This window comes from Heterodontus francisci, chromosome 3 (genome assembly GCF_036365525.1).
Source record: "Heterodontus francisci isolate sHetFra1 chromosome 3, sHetFra1.hap1, whole genome shotgun sequence".
In the NCBI taxonomy this organism is placed as follows: Eukaryota; Metazoa; Chordata; class Chondrichthyes; order Heterodontiformes; family Heterodontidae; genus Heterodontus; species Heterodontus francisci.
In genome coordinates this window covers 147,378,581-147,399,106 of record NC_090373.1, presented here as the reverse complement: position 1 = coordinate 147,399,106, position 20,526 = coordinate 147,378,581, and the positions used below count along the sequence as shown (strand labels likewise).

At 42.2% G+C, this 20,526-nt stretch overlaps 1 protein-coding gene across 4 annotated transcripts in view; it reads right to left on the bottom strand.

Annotated features, from left to right (window-relative positions):
- phip (pleckstrin homology domain interacting protein) overlaps positions 1-20,526 on the bottom strand; it is a 309,793-nt gene that overhangs the window by 161,088 nt on the left and 128,179 nt on the right. For all 4 annotated transcript variants that reach the window (XR_010972495.1, XR_010972494.1, XM_068026790.1 and 1 more), the window contains exons 9-10: positions 14,869-14,969; positions 2,676-2,746 (exon numbers count right to left, since the gene is read on the bottom strand). Coding sequence is in view for 2 of the 4 variants with exons in the window: in XM_068026790.1 (XP_067882891.1) it covers positions 2,676-2,746; positions 14,869-14,969 (172 nt within the window). In the remaining 2 variants the exon portion in view is untranslated. The remainder of the gene's footprint in view (positions 1-2,675; positions 2,747-14,868; positions 14,970-20,526) is intronic.

Genomic DNA, 20,526 nt, shown 5'->3' with positions numbered 1-20,526 from the left:
TCCAATATACTCAAATGATCGGGATTCAGAAACTCAATGTGAAGTATTAAATTCACAAATAGTACCAAATTGAGAGAAGCATTCAAATCAGCTAAAAATATAACAAAATTGGTTGGACAAAAATGCATGAATGGAAAATGAAATTTGGTGCAGACATTTGAAAAGTAATGCAAATAGGAAGAAAAAATAAGCAACATGTGTACTCCTTGAATGGCTTTGAATAAACTATGGATAAACCTGAAAGAGGCTTAGGAGTCTTGGTAGACCTGGAACTAAACATGTCCAACCAATGTAAAGAAGCAATCAACAAAGCCAACTGAATGCTGAATGACAGAGACAAAACAAGCACATAAAATTAAGGTTGCCCATACTGAAATTGTAAAGTAATCCTTTCATTTTGTGATTATCCCGGTTACACCACACAGAACTTACTTCCACAACACTGTCAGAAACATATAATATGAAATGTGTAAATAAGAAGTGTATCAATGTGCCAATATACTGTTTTTAATTCCAAACGAGTAAGTGTAATGCATCAGCCACCTTGTCAAGTATGCACCTGTATTTCTAGACATAAATTGCCCATAATTTGTCAGAGTGCAATGGCACAATCCACACTCTGCTTTCAGTCTCAGAATGCACCTGCATATACAACAATTACTTGTATTTATATAGCATTTTTAACATTATAAAAAGTCCCAAGGCGTTTCACAGGCGCACTATAAAGCTAAATCTGGCTTTGAGCCACATAAGGTGATATTAGGGCAGATGGTCAAAAGCTTGATCAAAGAGGTAGGTTTCAAGGAGCATCTTAAAGGAGGAAAGAGAAGTAGAAATGCAGGACTGAATTTTACCAGCCCCTCGATTGCAAGTGTCGCGGCACGGGAGCAGGTAGAATGCTGCGGGGAGAGGCCTCCCTCGACCCGCAACATCGAGAAGGGCCCGGCGCATATTACCGGCTGTGGCAGGACCTCAGTGTGGTCCCACCACCACCCCCCAAGCGGCGGACCCTTCATCAGCATATGTAAATGAGCATTTAAAATATTTAAATAAACTTACCTGCAGGCGGCGGCCATCCCACTCCGATATTACGGCCGCCGTTCATGCTCCACGCGCCTTCGGAACGCCATACGGAGTTCCAGGCGAGAAGCTGGTGGGGAGGAGGGAGTAATAAAATTTTCAGGGTGGGGGGGGGGGAAGAGGAGCGGAGAAATCAATTTTTATTGGATGTGGGAATGGTGGGAAGGGGCTGAAGGGCAAAACATTGAAGGTTGGGGAGAAAGTTTAGGTATTAGATAAATCAATTGTTGGTCATTTCACTGCCTGAAATGACCACTGGGGGGGGGAGGGGGGGTTGGGGCGTTGGGGAAGGGCCTCCATCATTAATTTGTAAATGTTTTAAAAATCGTTGATATGCAACCTTTAAAAATTATACTTATTTGTTAGAGCTTAAAGCCCTTGAAAAATGGCGCCGGTGCCTGTGCGGTGGTGGCAGACGTCGTTGCCGGGGATTTGGAGGCCGTCCTATCTACTTCACCGGGGTGGCCGCTCTGCCCCCTCTATTTAATTGAGCCCCCGCACGTAATATCACAGGGGCTCAGGGACGGCGCACCTGCACGCCATGCTTAGAGTGCACTGCCGCAAACTGTGGTGCACTCATAAAATTCAGCCTGTAAAGTGGTTTAGGGAGAGAACTACAGAGCTTAAGGCCAAGGCAGCTGTAGGCACGGCCGCCAGTTGTGGAGCAATTAAAATCGGGGATGCTCAAGAAGAATTAGAGGAATGCAGACATCTCAAGAGGCTTGTGGGGCTGGAGGAGATTACAGACATAGGTAAGGGAAAGGCTTTGAAATGATTTGAAAACAAGGATGGGAGTTTTAAAATCAAGGGGTGGCTTAACCGGGAGCCAATGCAAGTCAGCAAGCAAAGGGGTGATGGGTTTAGTGCAAGTCAGGACACCGGCAGCAGAACTTTGGATAACCTCAAGTTTAGGGAGGTAGAATACAAGTAATGCGAATATGTATCAAAAATGTAAAGGGAAAAAGAATGGCTCCCTGCATTCAACCTTCCTCCTACTGGACATATGTACTTTGTAAACGTGTGGAAAATAAATAAACTGGAGATAGTCTCAGCAAAACCAAGGTAGCAGCCTTCCACTGATCCTGATGAATATTTGCTTTAAAAAAAAACACTTGTTGAACTACAGATACTATTCTACGGAGCAGGTAGTTTCCATCTTGTGCACACATCACAGCTACAAAAATTAATTTAAATACTGAAATCCTAAATAGAAATTAGTACATAAATTAGCCCAGTTTTTTTTGGGGGGGGGGGGGGGAAAGAGATCAGAAACAAATCTCAACAACAATTTGCATTTGTATAGTGCCTTTAATGGAATAACATCTCTCAAGGTGCCTCTCTCTTAATATTCCATAAAACATACAGTAGCTTCAACAACAAATGAAAAATGGAAGTACTGAAGTATTCACCTGGAAAGCACTGATCCACAGTTTCTTGAAATAGTTGCTAACACAGCTCAGAGGCGGAACAGTTTTCAATATGTATTTTTTAAATTATGACAGATTATATATTTGAAATCTGCCTACACACTGAGTTTTAAAGCAATTACCGCTACCCAAATCCTTTAAGGTTTTAAAAACAATAATGTCACTTACCAGCACTGAAAGAAGAACAGATCATTTGAACTCCTGGCCTTGGTCGCTCAGTAAATTTAATTGGCCGATGGCTGTAATAAAAACAGAACGTTAAAAAATTATTAGAATTTCTATCGTCTTATCAACTTCCCTTTTTTCTAAAAAAAACTGAAGCAGAGCACATTTCCCATTTAGGTTAGAGAGCATTTTGTGGTTTTTTTTCCCCTCCTGGTGGTTAATATTATTAAAAGTAAAAGTTGGCAATAATTAGTATGGACTGACATGAAGCTTTTCTTATATCAATGTCAAATTTACATAATATTAACAGCACAGGTTACATTAAATAATAATGTAACACTTCGAAACCAAATTCAGAGCAGTCTTCTGGTACAACGTCTGAAAGAAAAAAATAAGCTCAGTAAAGTCTTTTAAAAAAAGATGTATAATAGCTTCATGAATTATAAAAATGAAAGTAAACCCTAGGAAATACAATACAAAAATAAACAGCCACTTCGGAGGCAAGAGAATTGTATATATTTCTAATACAGCAACCGTGGAAGAAGCACAATAGGGTACTCCGATCCATCACACAATCTATAACAATTCTATTGAAGGAGTCTTGGTAGAATTGAAATCCACAAATATTGTTCAATGTTCTCACAAAACAAATATTTCACCTAAATAGATTAATGTGCTGAACATATTTTTAGCATCTTTCAACACAAAGGAATTATAATTAAAATGTTAGATCAATGTTCTAATGTCCATCAATAGGATCACAGTCCCAGCGAAGCCTAGTGCTTGAGGCTTTTTCCAGCTCTGGAGACAACACCACCCCTGTCAATGGCAAGTCATTAATGATGTATATTACCTCATGCATCCTTACACATTTGCAGCAATCCCTGTCAAGTAGGTTATTGTGAAACTACTTCTCTCCATATGACGGCCCTTTTGGTTGTTAACCATGTGATATTGTGACCATCAGACAAGATACTTATTAATAGGTCATTTTAAGTCATAGCACAATAAAAACACACTCCTTTACTGGTGGATAATACTGATTTGTACATAAATAGTTACAAAGAAATTGCAAACATAACTTGAAATGCCAGGGACGACACACACACATGCACACAAACGGTTAAATTTTGTTTTCCCGCTGCCAGGAGTGGCGGTGGGCGTAAAAATGGTGTCTGGCACACACGGGCCACACGCTGTCACAATCTTGAGCCCATCGGCTCATTAAAATCACGTGGTGGGGGCGGCCTCGGCAACGCCATGAATGGCATCAGCTGTCTCTGCACAGGCAATGGCGCCATTTTTAAAGGGCTGCCAGCCCTACTCAGAGAATGCACAGTTGTCCCAACCACCCCCCCGCAATTACACTGAAAAAGGTTTGCCCCGTTTCCCCTTCCACTACATTGAAATTGCAGAGCTGATCCCTTCTCACTCCAACTGCAGAAAGTGCAGAGTTCACCCCTTGCCCCCCACACTAAAAATGCAGAGTTGACCCCATCCCCCCACCACTTTTTTACTACTTTCAATAGCCGAAGTAAAAGTAAAGGTAGGGAATTTAGATTGTAGTAGGTAGTGTATTTGGAGTAGAACAAGGTCCCTATTGTAATTAGCACTCTAAATTAAAGGGAATAACTAAGGAGCTTAATCTAAGGCTAAGTCATGGCAGGAGAGCTCAGACCCGTGGCATGGACCTCCTGTGCTATGTGAGAAATCAGGGATGCTTCCAGTGGCCCTGGCGACCATGTGTGCAGGAAGTGTATCCATCTGCAGCTACTAGCTGACTGCATTGCGCAACTAGAGCTGCGGATGAACTCACTGTGGAGCATCCGCGATGCTGAGGACGTCGTGGATAGCACGTTTAGTGAGGTGGTCACACTGCAGGTAATGGCTGCAGGGGCAGAAAAGGGATAGGTGATCACCTGGAGGAGTAGTAGGCGCAGACAGGTAGTGCAGGGGTCTCCAGTGGCCATCCCTCTCTCAAACAGATATACCGCTTTGGATAGTGTTGGGGGGGATGGTCTCCCAGAGGAAAGCAGCAACAGCCACGTTCGTGGCACCACGGATGGCTCTGCTGCTAAGGAGGGGGTGAAAAAGAGTGGGAGAGCCAGACTGATAGGGGATTCAATCGTAAGGGGAACAGACAGGCATTTCTGGGGCCGCAAACGAGACTCCAGGATGGTACGTTGCCTCCCTGGTGCTCGGGTCAAGGATGTGTCGGAGCAGCTGCAGGACATTCTGAAGGGAGAGGGTGAACAGTCAGAGGTCATTGTACACATTGGTACCAATGACATAGGTAGAAAAAGGGATGAGGTCCTGCAACAAGAATTTAGGGAGCTAGGTAGCAGATTAAAAAGCAGGACCTCAAAGGTTGTAATCTCTGGATTACTCCCCAGTGCCACGTGCTAGTGAGTATAGGAACAGGAGGATAGAGCAGATGAATGCGTGGCTGAGGAGGTGGTGCAGGAGGGAGGGCTTTAGTTTCCTGGATCACTAGGTCTGTTTCTGGCAAAGGTGGGACCTGTACAAGTTGGACGGGTTGCACCTGAACGGGACCAAAATCCTTGCTGGGAGGTTTGCTACTGCTGTTGGGGGGGGTTTAAACTAATTTAGTAGGGGGATGGGATACAGAGTGGAGTTACAGTAGGGGGTGATGCACAGTCAAATACAGAAGAGAAAATGAGTCAGTCTGGAAGGCAGAGCAAAGATAGACCTGTTAAGGCACAAATGAAAAATGCAATGCTGGATTGCATCTATTTTAATGCAAGGAGTCTTACTAGTAAGGCAGATGAATTAAGGGCATTGATTAGCACATGGCATTATGATATTATTGCTATCATAGACATGGTTGAGGGAGGGGGTAAAAGAGGAGGCGGCATTGCAAAGAGTCAATTACTGCAGCAAGAAGGGATGATATCTTAGATGGTTCCTCAAATGAGGTCATATGAGTAGAACTTAAAAACAAAAGGGGCAATCACTTGGCTGGGAGTGTATTAGAGGCACAGTGGCGCAGTGATTAGCACCGCAGCTTCATAGCTCCAGCGACCCGGGTTCAATTATGGGTACTGCCTGTGTGGAGTTTGCAAGTTCTCCCTGTGTCCTCTGGGTGCTCCGGTTTCCTCCCACATGCCAAAGACTTGCAGGTTGATAGGTAAATTGGCCATTATAAATTGCCCCTAGTATAGGTAGGTGGTAGGGAAATATAGGGACAGGTGGGGATGTGGTAGGAATATGGAATTAGTGTGGGACTAGTATAAATGGGTGGTTGATGGTCGGCACAGACTCGGTGGGCCGAAGGGCCTGTTTCAGTGCTGTATCTTTATCTATCTATCAGTCAGGGAGAGATAGAGGAGCAGATATGTAGGCAAATCTCAGAGAGGTGTAAAAATAACAGGGTAGTAATAGTAGGGGATTTCAACTTCCCCAATATCAACTGGGATAGTCTTAGTGCAAAAGGCTTAAAGGGGGCGGAATTCATAAAACGCATATAGGAGAGTTTTTTGAGCCAGTACGTAGAAAGTCCTACAAGAGAAGGGACAGTACCAGACCTAATCCTAGGGAATGAAGCCGGACAAGTGGTAGAAGTGTCAGTGGGGGCACATTTTTGGGGATAGCGACCATAACTCTGTAAGAATTAAGGTAGTTATGGAAAAGGACAAAGATGGACCGAAAATAAAGGTACTGAATTGGGGGAAGGCCGATTTTAAGATTCTAAAACAGGATCTGGCCAAAGTGGACTGGGAGCAGCTACTTGTAGGAAAGTCTACATCAGAACAGTGGGAGTCATTCAAAGAGGAAATGGTGAGAGTTCAGTGCCAACTTGTACCCATTAAGGTGAAGGGTAGGACGAACAACTCCAGGGAACCCTAGCGGTCAAGGGATATAGAGGATTAGATCAGTTAAAAAAAAGGAGGCTTAGTGGCAGGAGGCAGAGGGTGATGGTCAAGGGTTGTTTTTGCGAGTGGAAGCCTGTGACCAGTGGTGTACTGCAGGGATCTGTGCTAGGACCCTTGCTGTTTGTCGTGTACATTAATAATTTAGATGTGAATATAGGAGATATGATCAGTAAGTTCGCAGATGACATCAAAATTGGTGGTGTCGTAAATAGTGAGGAGGAAAGCCTTAGATTACAGGACAATATAGATGGGCTGGAAAGATGGGCAGAGCTGTGGCAAATGGAATTTAATCCTGAGAAATGTGAGGTGATGCATTTTGGGAGGACTAACAAGGCAAGGAAAAATACAATGGATGGTAGGACCTTAGGAAGTACAGAGCGTCAGAGGGACCTTGGTGTACTTGTCCATAGATCACTGAAGGCAGCAGCACAGGTAGATAAGGTGGTTAGGAAAGCATATGGGATACTTGCCGTTATTAACCGAGGCATAGAATATAAAAGCAGGGAGATTATGATGGAGCTGTATAAAACGCTAGTTAGGCCACAGCTAGAGTACTGTGTACAGTTCTGGTCACCACACTATAGGAAGGATGTGATTGCACTGGAGAGGGTGCAGAAGAGATTTGCCAAGATGTTGCCTGGGCTGCAGCATTTCAGCTATGAAGAGAGACTGAAAAGGCTGGGGTTGTTTTCCTTTCAGCAGAGAAGACTGAGGGGAGATATGATTGAGGTATACAAAATTATGAGGGGCATTGATAGGTTAGATGGGAAGAACCTTTTTCCCTTAGCGGAGGGGTCAATAACCAGGGGGCATAGATTTAAGGTAAGGTGCAGGAGGTTTAGAGGGGATTTGAGGAAAAACGTTTTCACCCAGAAGGTGGTTGGAATCTGGAACGCACTGCCTGAAGAGATGGTAGAGACAGGAACCCTTACAACATTTAAGAAGTATCTAGATGAGCACTTGAAACGCCATAGCATACAAGGCTACAGGCCAAGTGCTGGAAAATGGGATTAGAATAGTTAGGTGCTTGATGGCCGGCACAGACACGATGGGCCGAAGGGCCTGTTTCTGTGCTGTATAACTCTATGATTCTATGACACTACACTACAAATCCTGACTTCCCCCCCCTTCCCCACCTAGGTGGCGTCAGCTTTCCCTGGGCGGGAAAGTGAAGGCCCGTGTGTACCGCCCATTGCACTGAAGAACCGGAACCGAAAGTAAGATCACTGCAGGTTAGGTTTTGATGCATGCAAACGCCTCGTTTAAATATTTAAAGTCAGGTCCCATTGCCAAGTGGCAGAGGGGCCGCTATGGAGCCTCGCCGCCACCAGGAAAGACAGGCCCGGCAATCCCAGTATCGGGCTCTGTTGTGGGCCGCTGCCGCTCCGATCTTCCAGCACCTCCGCCACGGGGAGCAGAACAGAATTCAGCCCAAAGTCTCTATTTGCAAATCAGGCTTCAAACTGTTTTACAGAAGAGGTAAAGGAAAATGACAGTACAGACAATATGTTATATGATTCCTGTTCTTTTAATTGCCCTTGTAACAGGTTCAACAGCCATCAGAAAGCTCAATAATTGATAATGGACTGCTTCCATGCATCACTCACTCTACATCGTTATCTTGCTTCACATCAGAGCAATGACGCACTGAGCTGACTCAGCTCATTTAATGAGTCAGAAGAAGAGGCAGTTCATTCAAAACCACTTTGAATGACTCAAGGAAAAGTAGTGGATATTTAGAGCTACAGGAGTTATTCAAGTTCATGCAAACTGGATTTTGTCATGCCCAAACCATATTCCAGATCCCTGAGAAACTCAGACTCTATGGAATTCTAGAAAACCCTGAAGCATTAACACTGGAATCTGGTTAGTCAGCTCAATGATCAAGCAAAGATTCAGAAGCATTCACACTCAGATCAACAAATGAATGGAGTGCACTATTCTCACAGCTAAGATTATCAACATATCCAACAGCCTGAACAGGTAATTAAAAACAGGATCAATTTATCTGGGAATCTAGTCAAGTGATCATCAGTTTTAGCTTTTAAGATGATGTTGAAGTCCGGATTTATTGCCCTGCCTATGGCTAAAATGCTATGGTCAAAGATAAATTTTAAAAAATTACCAGATGATCTGAACATGTGAAAACTGACCATCCAAAATTCCCAACATACATGCCTATCAAAACTGACTGTCACATTGGATGGGACACATACAACCAATCTAGACTTTCTTAATTGAATGCTGAAGCTTAAACACAAAAAGGGTATTTTTCAATGATAGTTAAGATACTGAAGGTCGTTCATTGACTTCCTCTCAGTTCACACATTTGCAAAGTTAGACAAAGGCATGTCAGGCACCAAACAGCCAATCAGGCCAAAGCAATCAAACAGCCAAGTCAAGAGTCAATATGGTTGCAGACAATAACAGTCAGAGAAGCTGCAGAATGGTTGGGTAGAATCAATTCAGGCCAGAAAGTTAAGCATAAAGATTTTACGAGTTGAATTGTACGTTATTAGAGTTTCAGTATTCAATCTAGCAATTTGTGTTTGCTGGTTAGCTGAACCAGAATCAAAACATAGCAAATAGGAGCAGGAGTAGGCCATTCGGCCCTTCGAGCCTGCTCCGCCATTCACTACGATCATGGCTGATCCTCCAACTCAGTAACCTGTTCCCGCTTTCCCCCCATATCCTTTGATACCTTTCGCCTTAAGAGCTATATCTAACTCCTTCCTGAAAACATACAATGTTTTGGCCTCAACTACTTTCTGTGGTAGCGAATTCCACAGGCTCACCACTCTCTGGGTGAAGAAATTTCTCCTCATCTCAGTCCTGAAAGGTTTACCCCGTATCCTTAGACTATGACACCTGGTTCTGGACTCCCCTACTATTGGGAACATCCTTTCTGCATCTACCCTGTCAAGTCCTCTCAGAATTTTATAGGCTTTTAGTGAGATCCCCCCTCACACTCTGAACTCTAGCAAATATAATCCTAACCGACTCAATTTCTCTTCAAATGTCAGTCCCACCATCCCAGGAATCAGTCTGGTAAACCTTTGCTGCACTCCCTCTATAGCAAGAACATCCTTTCTCAGATAAGGAGACCAAAACTGCACACAATATTCCAGGTGTGGCCTCACCAAGGCCATGTATAATTGCAGTAAGACATTCCTGCTCCTGTACTCGAATCCTCTCGCTATGAAGGCCAGCATACCATTTGCCTTTTTTACCGCCTATTGGACCTGCATGCTTACCTTCAGCGACTGGTATACAAAAACACCCAGGTCTCGTTGCATATTCCCCTCTCTCTGTTTATAGCCGTTCAGGTAATAATCTGCCTTTCTGTTTTTGCTACCAAAGTGGATAACCTCACATTTATCCACATTATACTGCATCTGCCATGCGTTAGCCCACTCACTCAACTTGTCCAAATCACCCTGAAGCCTCTCTGCGTCCTCCTCACAACTCACCCTCCCACCCAGTTTTGGGTCATCTGCAAATCTGAAGATATTGCATTTAGTTCCCTCATCTAAATCATTAATATATATTGTGAGTAGCTGGGATCCTAGCACCAATCCCTGCGGTATCCCACTAGTCACTGCCTGCCATTCGGAAAAAGACCCATTTATCCCTACTCTTTGTTTCCTGTCTGCCAACCAATTTTCTATCCATCACAATACACAACCCCCAATCCCATGCACTTTAATTTTACATGCTAACCTCTTATGTGGGACTTTGTCCAAAGCCTTCTGAAAGTCCAAATAAACCACACCCACTGGCTCCCCCTCATCAACTACTAGTTACATCCTCAAAGAAATCTAGTAGATTTGTCAAGCATGATTTCCCTTTCGTAAATCCATACTGACTTTGTCCGATTCTACCACTGTTCTCCAAGTGTTCTGCTATAAAATCTTTGATAATGGACTCTAGAATTTTCTCCACTACCGACGCCAGGCCGACTGGTCTACAATTCCCTGTTTTCTCTCTACCTCCCTTTTTAAATAGTGGAGTGACATTACCTACCCTCCAATTTGTAGGAATTGTTCAAAAGTCTAGAATCTTGAAAGATGACCACCAATGCATCCACTATTTCTAGGGCCACTTCCTTAAGTTATCTGGGATGTAGATTACCAGGCCCTGGGGATTTATTGGCCTTCAATCCCATCAATTTCCCCAACACCATTTCTCTACTAATACTGATTTATTTCAGTTCCTCCTTCTCACTAAACTCTGTGTTCCCCAACATTTCCAATATGTTATTTGTGTCCTCCTTTGTGAAGACAGAACCAAAGTATGCATTTAGTTGGTCAGCCATTTTTTTGTTCCCCATAATAAATTCCCCTGTTTCTGATGAAAAGATGAAGAATGAACCACACAAGGAAGACTGTTAGGGATAATGAAACATTGTTAAGGTTTGAGAAAGTAAACTGAAGTTTTCTGAATAAGTGATCAATTGCACAGACAGAAGGAGTGCTGCAGCTGATACACTTACACTGAAATTGTTAAGCCAAACAGCAACATTGGGCTTTAAACTAGTTAAAACTTATAGTAACTCAATTATAGAGGAGATAAGGCAACACATTTAAATTACACCTGTGGCTGTAATATTTAAACTCTATTAATAATGTTAGTGTTGACTATAAATGGATTCTGCTGCAAAAATTCATGTTGAACTCAGTGCCTGCTGTAATATCAATATCTTATAAAAATGCCGGTTGTACAGACTTGGATGTTGATTAGTTAAGTAATAGTGACTTCTCTGTCCAGCAAGGGTGAGTTGGTTCTCTTCACACAGGTTATACAATTATTTTATAAATCTTATATGTACCTGGTAAATTTGCAATTTAGTCTGTATCCACAAGGGAGGAGAAAGGACAAAGGTTGGTCTGATACCTCTTAACATATTTAAACTAAATATCAGAAGGTCTGAAAGTATATTCCAGAAGCATGGGATGTATTCTATCATATGTACTAATTACCTTGCACTTTGTTAAAGATAAGTCACATATGAAAACTTAAGAGTTTGTTGAAGTAACTTATTGCATAGAAAAAGGGAATATATCTATATGGATTTTCAGAAGGTGTCTTGCAAGAGACTTATTAGAAAAACTCAGGCATATGGCTGCAGAGGAAATGAAGCAGCACTGATAGAAAGTTAGCTGATAACCCTAACCTTTTGTTTCTTGTCTATCAGTGCTGCTCAAATTCAAGAAAGGTTGGAAGTGGTATACCCCAGGGGTCAGCGCTGGGTTCACATTTATTCCGGATGATTATCTTGATGATTTAGATTTGAGCATAGAGAGCACAATATCAAAATTTGCTAATTACATAAAAGTAAGGCTATCAGCAAGGTGGACTGAATGTCTTCATGAGAAGATGGACAGGTTACTAGAATGGTAATGGATGCAATTTAATGCAGAGGACTGTGAAATGATGCATGTTGAATGAAAAACCAATACACATGACGAAAAGACACTGGAGGTGCAGAGACCTGGAAGTGCAAGTACATAATACCCTGTAAGTAAAAGTGCAGGAAGATAAAACCATAAAAAAGGCTAATACCATTTTGGGTTTTATCAACAGAGGCAGAGAGTAGAAAAGCAAAGCGATTATAATGTTTTTTTTTTACAAGCCTTGTGTTTTGACCACCACATTGCAGAAAGGACATTAAAGCCACAAAAACAGACAGCATGAATTCATCGGGGATGAGAAACTATGAAAAACATGAGAAAATAGATGATTTCCATTCGTGCACAGAAGGCCAAGCCAAGATTTAATGAAGGTTTTGAAAATTATTTAGAATGAAAAGGAAAGACTGTTTGCTCTAGTTGGAAATCAGTAGTGGGGACAGGGGGTTAATCAATTTAAAATGGTCACGAAGAGATTCAGAGAAATTAATAGAAATGTATTTACACATTGAGTTGTTAAAGAACGGAAGGCTTTCCCACAGTTGAAGCAGAGATCACTACATCTTTGAGGGAACATTGGATAAATAATTGTAGCAGAAGAAGATACAAGGCTATATCGGAAAAGAGCAGAGAGGTTGGATTTGTTTTAGATTGCTGCCGTAAAGAGCCAGCACAGGCACAATGGGCTGAATTGCATCCTTCTGAGGTGTAAACCATTCTGAAATTACTCAAGGAGACTTTCCTTCAAATAAAGAAACCTTACACACTTGCAAACTGATTCAGCTGAGAACGGGGGGGGGGGGGGGGATGTGAAGAGCAGACGATCATAGTAAAAAATATGCAGTCCTGAGTTAGCTTTGTGACTGATTTGCAAACCTGTTAACCCAATCAGAAATCCCATGCATTTGTGAAATTTATCCCCAAACCACCCACCATTTTAATATGTACATGCTACTTTACCCTTACCCTTCATTTCCATCTGTGAAGTATTAGCTGGGTCACTGTGAGAGAATTATGAGATGAGGGTATCATAAAAAAAAACAATAGTAGTGAGGACATGCCATTCATGAGAACAAAAGCTATGTGAAAAATGATCTTCGTGTTGTGACATAACAGCAGGCAGTTTCTAAGGACGGGATATGAAATACCTTCAAGTTATAGATTGTTCAATGGAAAAGGACGTTTGGCTTAGAATAATCATAAACCTCAAATTATGCCACCAATGGTGTGCTATGTCAATGTCAGAGTTGGAACCTCAGTCAAATCACACTCAGCTGCCCTTGAATTTGGCCTATGGAATGCCCTAGTTTAAGAGGTAGCCATTTCTCATTCAGTTTCATTCTGAAGAATCACTCTAGGACTGAATACATTTACTATTTATGTTCAAATGATTTAAATGTACATACAGCTTCCACACAGCCTGAACAAATTTACAAGAACATGTAGAGGAACTGCTAAGTTGTATACCCATATGAACGAATAGTTCTTTATAAAAACAAACATTTGCATAATTATCGCCCTTCGAGTGGAAATCAAATTGTTTTTCATTCTTCAGGGGATAAGGGTAGGATGCACTATTTGTTCAAAATACTCCCCCTTTAACAGAACAAAATAATGCACTTAACATTCCTTTGAGTTTATTTTGAAAACATCCAATTTTGCTGCGCATTTCCCAGCATGTGTGGCTTCCTGGGGCCAACTGACTCCAAAACAGTCCTCAGGTCCATCTGAAGTTGCATAAACACCCTTCCCCATTGTTTCTAATGGGGCGCACACAGACGCTGCTCAAAAACTACATCACAGAAACTGCCTGGCAGAGAAGGAAACCAAACTCAAACCACTCCTTGTCTTTTATATATTGCTATACATATATAATATATATTTATATATATATGCATATAAAAATATATGGAATATATATATATAAATATAATTTATTTATTTAAATAGTCATTTGGTAGAACAGAACTTGAGCGTTGCTGAAAACAGAAACATTTTGCGAAGCTTTTTGTCTTGCACTCATCAGGACAAATTGGAAGAATACCAATGTAAGGGAAAGCAACAAATTTATACTGTATAAGAGAGTGCTGATTGGTGGGCAAATGGGCTCCAATTGGTAGAGGTATTGCCATGGAGAATGCACCAGTTTATTTATTTATATATTTATTTATTACTGTTTAAATTCAATAAATCTCAGGTAATAGTACAGTATACCTTAAATTATTTAATTATCTATTTGGTAGGGTACAGGAGCATTGTAGCTACATTAGTGGACAGGTAATCCAGAAGCCTGGCCTAATCATCTGAAGACATGTGTTCAAATCCCACCAAGGCAGCTGAGGAATTTAAATTCAACTAATTAAATAAAATCTGAAATAAAAAGCTAGCATCTGTAATGGTGGCCACGAAACGACCGGATTGTGGTAAAAACCCATCTGGTCGTCCTTACCCAATTTGGCCTATATGTGACTCCAGCCACGTGCTTGACTCTTAAACTGCCCTCCGAGATGTCCTAGCAAGCCACTCAGTTATATTCAAGAAGACAGCTCATCGGTACCTTCTCATTGCCAATTAGGGATGGGCAATAAATGCTGGCCTTATTAAAGACACCCACATCCCGTGAACGAATGAAAAGAAAATCAAATTGAGATTTTTCAAATAAAAAGGCCTCCTTGCACTGTTTTATTAAAATTGCTCAATTCATACTATTGGGATAGTTGAATTTTTTTCAGCAATGATGACTTGACTGAACAGAATACAAATTATTCTGTTCTGTTGAACTCAATGACTTTTAACAAATTAAATACCAAAATATTTATCAGCAATTAAGTACAGAATGTCATTTGCTTTAAGAAGCTCAGTTAACATTTTCTTAAAAAGAAAGCAGTTACTGACCTAAATTTGTACATGCCAGCATCCCACTGCCAGAAACAAATTGTGCCATCTGCCCCCGTGGAAGACAGGAACCTCATGGAGCCAGTGCACATTGGTGAAAACTGAAAAACAGCAACATTAAAAAGGTTAGCATTGAGCAACATACAAAAAGCATATTTCACTGTCAAAATGTGCAATATGCTTCAACAGAAAATGTTTGTTAGCTGCTGTTGACTAGCTATAAAGACAACCAGCTTTCTCACAAACTACCCCACCAATGATCCAGATGCAGTCATTTTCAGGCACTTGCAGCTTACAATATTCTGACTAGTAAGGAAACCAGGGATTTAAAAATGTAGGAGACAGGAAGAATTTTTCCCAGTGACTGTGTGAATAGATAAAAGCATGTGGCACCATACTGAGTTCAGAGATGAGAAATGTCCCAGGTTCTCATCAGGCCGAGTGCCTTGAGATGGGGTTACAATGGGACACCAATATTGGCCTCAGTATCCTCAAGCTAAGAAGCGTTTTTTAAAAAACCTCAGCCAGATGCCCATGACCACTACTGAAGACATAGCCACCAGTCAGCTTGTGAAGGAAGGATGCCCAAGAGGCCAGAATCTGAGAAATAAAGAATAGCACCAGAAAAGGTTGCACAGTTAAGGAGGAGTGATGCTATTTAAACACAAGAATGAGAATTTTAAATTTGACATGTTGGAGAACCAGGAATCAATGTCAATCAGCAAGGACAGGATTAATGGACTAAAAGTACTTGGTGCAGGATAGTTTTAGTTGAGCTGAAGCTTACGGAAGGTAGTGGTTGGAAGGCCAGTCAGGAAAACACTGGACTAATAAGAGTCTGCAGATGACAAATGAATGGATGAAGATTTAAGAAGCAAGTGGAGAACTCCCAATATTATGGTGTGGCGGTGGGAAGAGAAGTCATTGCTGTGATCAAATAGGGAAGTAAGAGTGGAACCAGCATGGCAATCACACCAAGCTGAACAATGGAACATAAGCATTGGAGGAAGGTGATGTGACCAACTGTGTCAATGGCTGCAGAGAGGTCGTGGAGGGGTAGTACACCATGGTATTACGTAGTACTTACAGATGAGAAACGAACCATTCAGGCCAACAGATCCATGTCAGTGTTTTTGTTCCCTACGAGCGCCATCCCCCCTTATTCATCTAACCTCATCAACACTACCTTCTACTCCTTTCTCCATCATGTGTTTATCTAGCGTCTCCTGAAATGTATCTATGCTAGTTATTCCACCCAGTCCTTGGGCTGGATTTTGTTGAGCTCCTGACATCGGGCTCCATGGCTGCAGGGGGGGGGGGGGCGGGCAGAGGGCAAGTTTGCACCTGCACCGACCCGCCATGAAGCCTGATGCCAGGACTGCCGGGCCCAATCTACCGGCGGCGGCGAGGCTCCGTGGCAGCCCCCCCACACCCTCGGCAGCGGGACCCAACTTAAAATATTTAAATGAAGGATAGGCATACATTTACATACCTTTCACAGCGATCTTGCCGGCTGTTCGCGATCTTCCGTGCGATGGCAGGCACTCATGCGCCTTCACTTTCCTATCCAGGGAAAGCTGTTGCCACCGAGGTGGGGAAGGGGGGAAACTTAGGATTTTTAGTGAAGTTGGGGACGGGGTGGGAAATGGGGTCAACTCTGCATTTCTAGTGTTGGGGGGGAAAGGAGTGACCTTGTGCAGTTGCGGGGGGGGGGGGGGGGGGGAAAAGAGAGGTCAGACATTGAATGTAAGTGTTTTGGGGGAATGGGGCAGCCATTTATGTTCTTTATATTGGGGGACAGGGGGTGGGGGAAGACTGCAACTGTTCAGGTCTGGCAGCCCTTTAAAAATGGTGCCGGCACCTGCAAAGAGGAGCCAGAGCCTGCCCTGCATATGTAAATGAGCCGCCGCAATAGGCGGCATGCCATTTTTTTCGCCTGCTGTCACTCCTGGCGGCAAGAGAATAAAATTCAGCCCCTTTTGTTAGCAAGTTCTACATTCTAACCACTTACTGGGGAAAAGAAATTACTCCTAAATTCTTTATTGTATTTATTTGTGACTATCTAGTATTTATGACCATAGCTCTGATCTCCATAACGGAGCATCATTCATATCTTTGGTTAGAACCATTTTGGTCTGTAGGAGTGACGGAAACGTAGGAGAGATTCATACAGGTAATTAAGAAAGATGGGGCACGCAATTAAGGCAACATGATGATCATGAGAGAAAAGGGAGGTTTAAGGTGGGAGTGATCATTTGCAAGGGAAAAGGGATCAAGGGTAGCAGCTTCGAAAGGGAGGAGGACAGTGCCCAAGGAGGCTGAACCACTTACAATCTTACTGCTCATATGGAGTTATCATTTGCATTTATTTCAGATGGTGATATATGCAAACTCCTGTTGAAGGTGAGTTTTATTGAACAAAACTATTGGTTTCTCTAGGATCATGCTGTGTTAGCATAAATACAAAAACCAATAGATCCAATCCCTTTACCCACTTGCTCCAAGATCTTGCAAATCTGCTCTTTCAGTACCTATAACAAGCTTTTTACAATTTGCTTGTGCTGTTTTAACTGCTGCAGCCCATGCCTCATGCAGCCAGTGGAGGATGTAGCGAGAAGCGTCACTGCTTTCTGGACCTTACACCAGTTTCCACTCTAATTGTAGCCGATAAAAGCACTGCACCTTTGGCAATACAATAGAGGCACAGTCCTCCCATAACATCATCGCGTACATAGCCCCCATCCCATATTTGGTCTGTCAATATGTCACTAGATGCAATAACACTGCATATATAATGGTCAATTTGTCATGACCGCTCTACCTATGTTAAGAACATCAATCTTGCTGCAAATTTCTCAGCAAGTATGAAATCAACTGACTTCAAAGCATGAAATGAGTGGCATGATTTTAAAGTTAATCTCTGAGATCAGTGTTATTTGGCTGTTCTTTCAAGAATTGGCCTATATTAAAAAAAGGCCTTTTGCTTAACAATCTGTCCTCTTCATTCAGATTTGAATGGTAGAGCTTGGTCAGCTCCTTTTCCAGTGTGGACAGTGTTACAAATGCAGGCTGGTTACTGATGTATTGGAGGGACAGATCTTCAATATTATCAGTCAACCATTCAGGCATCCCCTGTAATTATTATCTTTGTCCCTACTCCAAAGGGAAAAAACACTCCTGCTCAGCCTATGGAGCCTGAGAATTATATTTCTGTAATGAGGGGACAAATGCGTCTTGCCCAAGTGGTCTTTCTTCATTTGTGAGCCTTGGTATTTACAGAAGGCTCTCTGATTGGGAAGAACAGTGACAGCTAAATGCAATCCTATCCTTCTCCAACATTGATACTTCCATGCTTCCAGCAGGATTGACAGCAGAAGCTCAATTATTCCTTCCCTAATCCAGAAATGTTAATGCAAAAGCAAAATACTGCAGTGTGAACAGATAAAAAAATGCTGGCAATCTGAACTAAAAACAGAAAATGCTGGAAATAGTCAGCAGGTCAAGTAGCATCTGATGCAAGGTCATCGGCCTGAAACATTAATTCTGTTTCTCTCTCTCTACAGATGCTGCCCAACTTGCTGAGCATTTCCAGCATTTTCAGTTTTTATTGCAGAAATACTAATCTGGATTTTAAATTGAATTCTATTTTGTTCTTCCCAGCTTGTGTCTTCAGGATATTATCCTGCTTTGAACATTCTATTTTTTCACAAATGGATCATCTGTTAAAAAAACTAGCACCCACGGACAGCCTCGAGTTGAAAGGTCTTTGGGTTTAGTATTGAAAGGACTTTAGCTATAATATTATGAGACAGTGAAGCTACAATTACAGGGTTTTTTTTAGCACTAGACATATTTAAATTGTGCTCATTGTCTTGACTGGTCTTGCAAAAAGCTCCATTGTCATTTGTTGACACTATTTCCCCTGATTTAGCAAGAAATTGGCAAAGGCACTCCATAGCTCAGATCCAGGCTCACTCAGTGGAATAAAAAGAACTCCCTGCCCAGAGTGGCCATGCCAGACGCATGAATTTGATAGATCAAATATCCAGATAAGCAGTCCTTGTCACAAGTCAGTTTTCTCCAGTCAGACAGGTACTGGGTGGGTTTTTTTCTATTTGTAAAGACATTACAAAAGTTATATAAGATCTAATTGACACATTATAGAAAGATGCAAGGACTACACAGTACAAATTAATGGGGACTTCAAATACCCGAATTCATACTTGGATAGCAACAGTGTAAAGGGCAACAAGGGGGAATAGTTCCTGAAATGTGTGCAAAAGAACATTCTTTATCAGCCCATTTCAATCCAATGAGGAAGAAAGCTGTGCTGGATCTAGTTCTGGGGACTGAAGTAGGGGGAAGTGGAGCATGTTTCAGTAAAAGAGCATTTAGGAAACAGTGGTCAGAATCATCAGGTTTTAAATAGCTTTGGGAAAGGACAAGGTATAAATCAAGCATAAGTATATTTAACTGGGAGCGGATTAACTTCAGTGAGTTGAAAGGGGGTCTGGCCCAGGTGGATTCGAATCAAAAACTGGTAGGCAAAACAGCAACAGAACAATGGGAGGCCTTCAAAAAAGTTATGGCATATTCCTATGAGTGGGAAACAAAGGGCATCCAAAGCTAGAACTCCCTAGATGACTAGAAATTTAAATATTATAATGAAACAGAGAAGGGAGGCTTCTGGCAAATGCAAGTTACATAATACTGTAGCGAACTTAGCTGAATGTTGATAGTAAAGAGATCAAAAAAGGAAATAAGAGGGGCCAAGAAAGCGTATGAGAAAACAATTTCTTTTGGGCCTTCTTATCTCGAGAGACAATGGATACGCGCCTGGAGGTGGTCAGTGGTTTGTGAAGCAGCGCCTGGAGTGGCTATAAAGGCCAATTCTGGAGTGACAGGCTCTTCCACAGGTGCTGCAGAGAAATTTGTTTGTTGGGGCTGTTGCACAGTTGGCTCTCCCCTTGCGCCTCTGTCTTTTTTCCTGCCAACTACTAAGTCTCTTCGACTCGCCACAATTTAGCCCTGTCTTTATGGCTGCCCGCCAGCTCTGGCGAATGCTGGCAACTGACTCCCACGACTTGTGATCAATGTCACACGATTTCATGTCGCGTTTGCAGACGTCTTTATAACGGAGACATGGACGGCCGGTGGGTCTGATACCAGTGGCGAGCTCGCTGTACAATAGAAAACAATAGAACCATAGAAAAGACACGGCACAGAAGCAGGCCATTCAGCTCATCGTGTTTACATGGGCTGAATGTCGCAGATGACACGAAAATTGGTGGTGTCGTAAATAGTGAGAAGGAAAGCCTCAGATTACAAGATGATTTAGATGGGCTGGAAAGATGGGCGGAGCTGTGGCAAATGGAATTAAATCCTGAGAAATGTGAGGAGATGCATTTTGGGAGGACTAATAAAGCAAGGGAATATACAATAGATGGTAGGACCCGAGGAAGTACAGAGCGTCAGAAGGACCTTGGTGTACCTGTCCATAGATTACTGAAGGCAGCAGCACAGGTAGATAATGTGGTTAGGAAGGCATATGGGATACTTGCCTTTATTAGCCGAGGCACAGAATATAAAAGCAGGGAGGTTATGATGGAGCTGTATAAAACGCTAGTTAGGCCACAGCTGGAGTGCTGTGTACAGTTC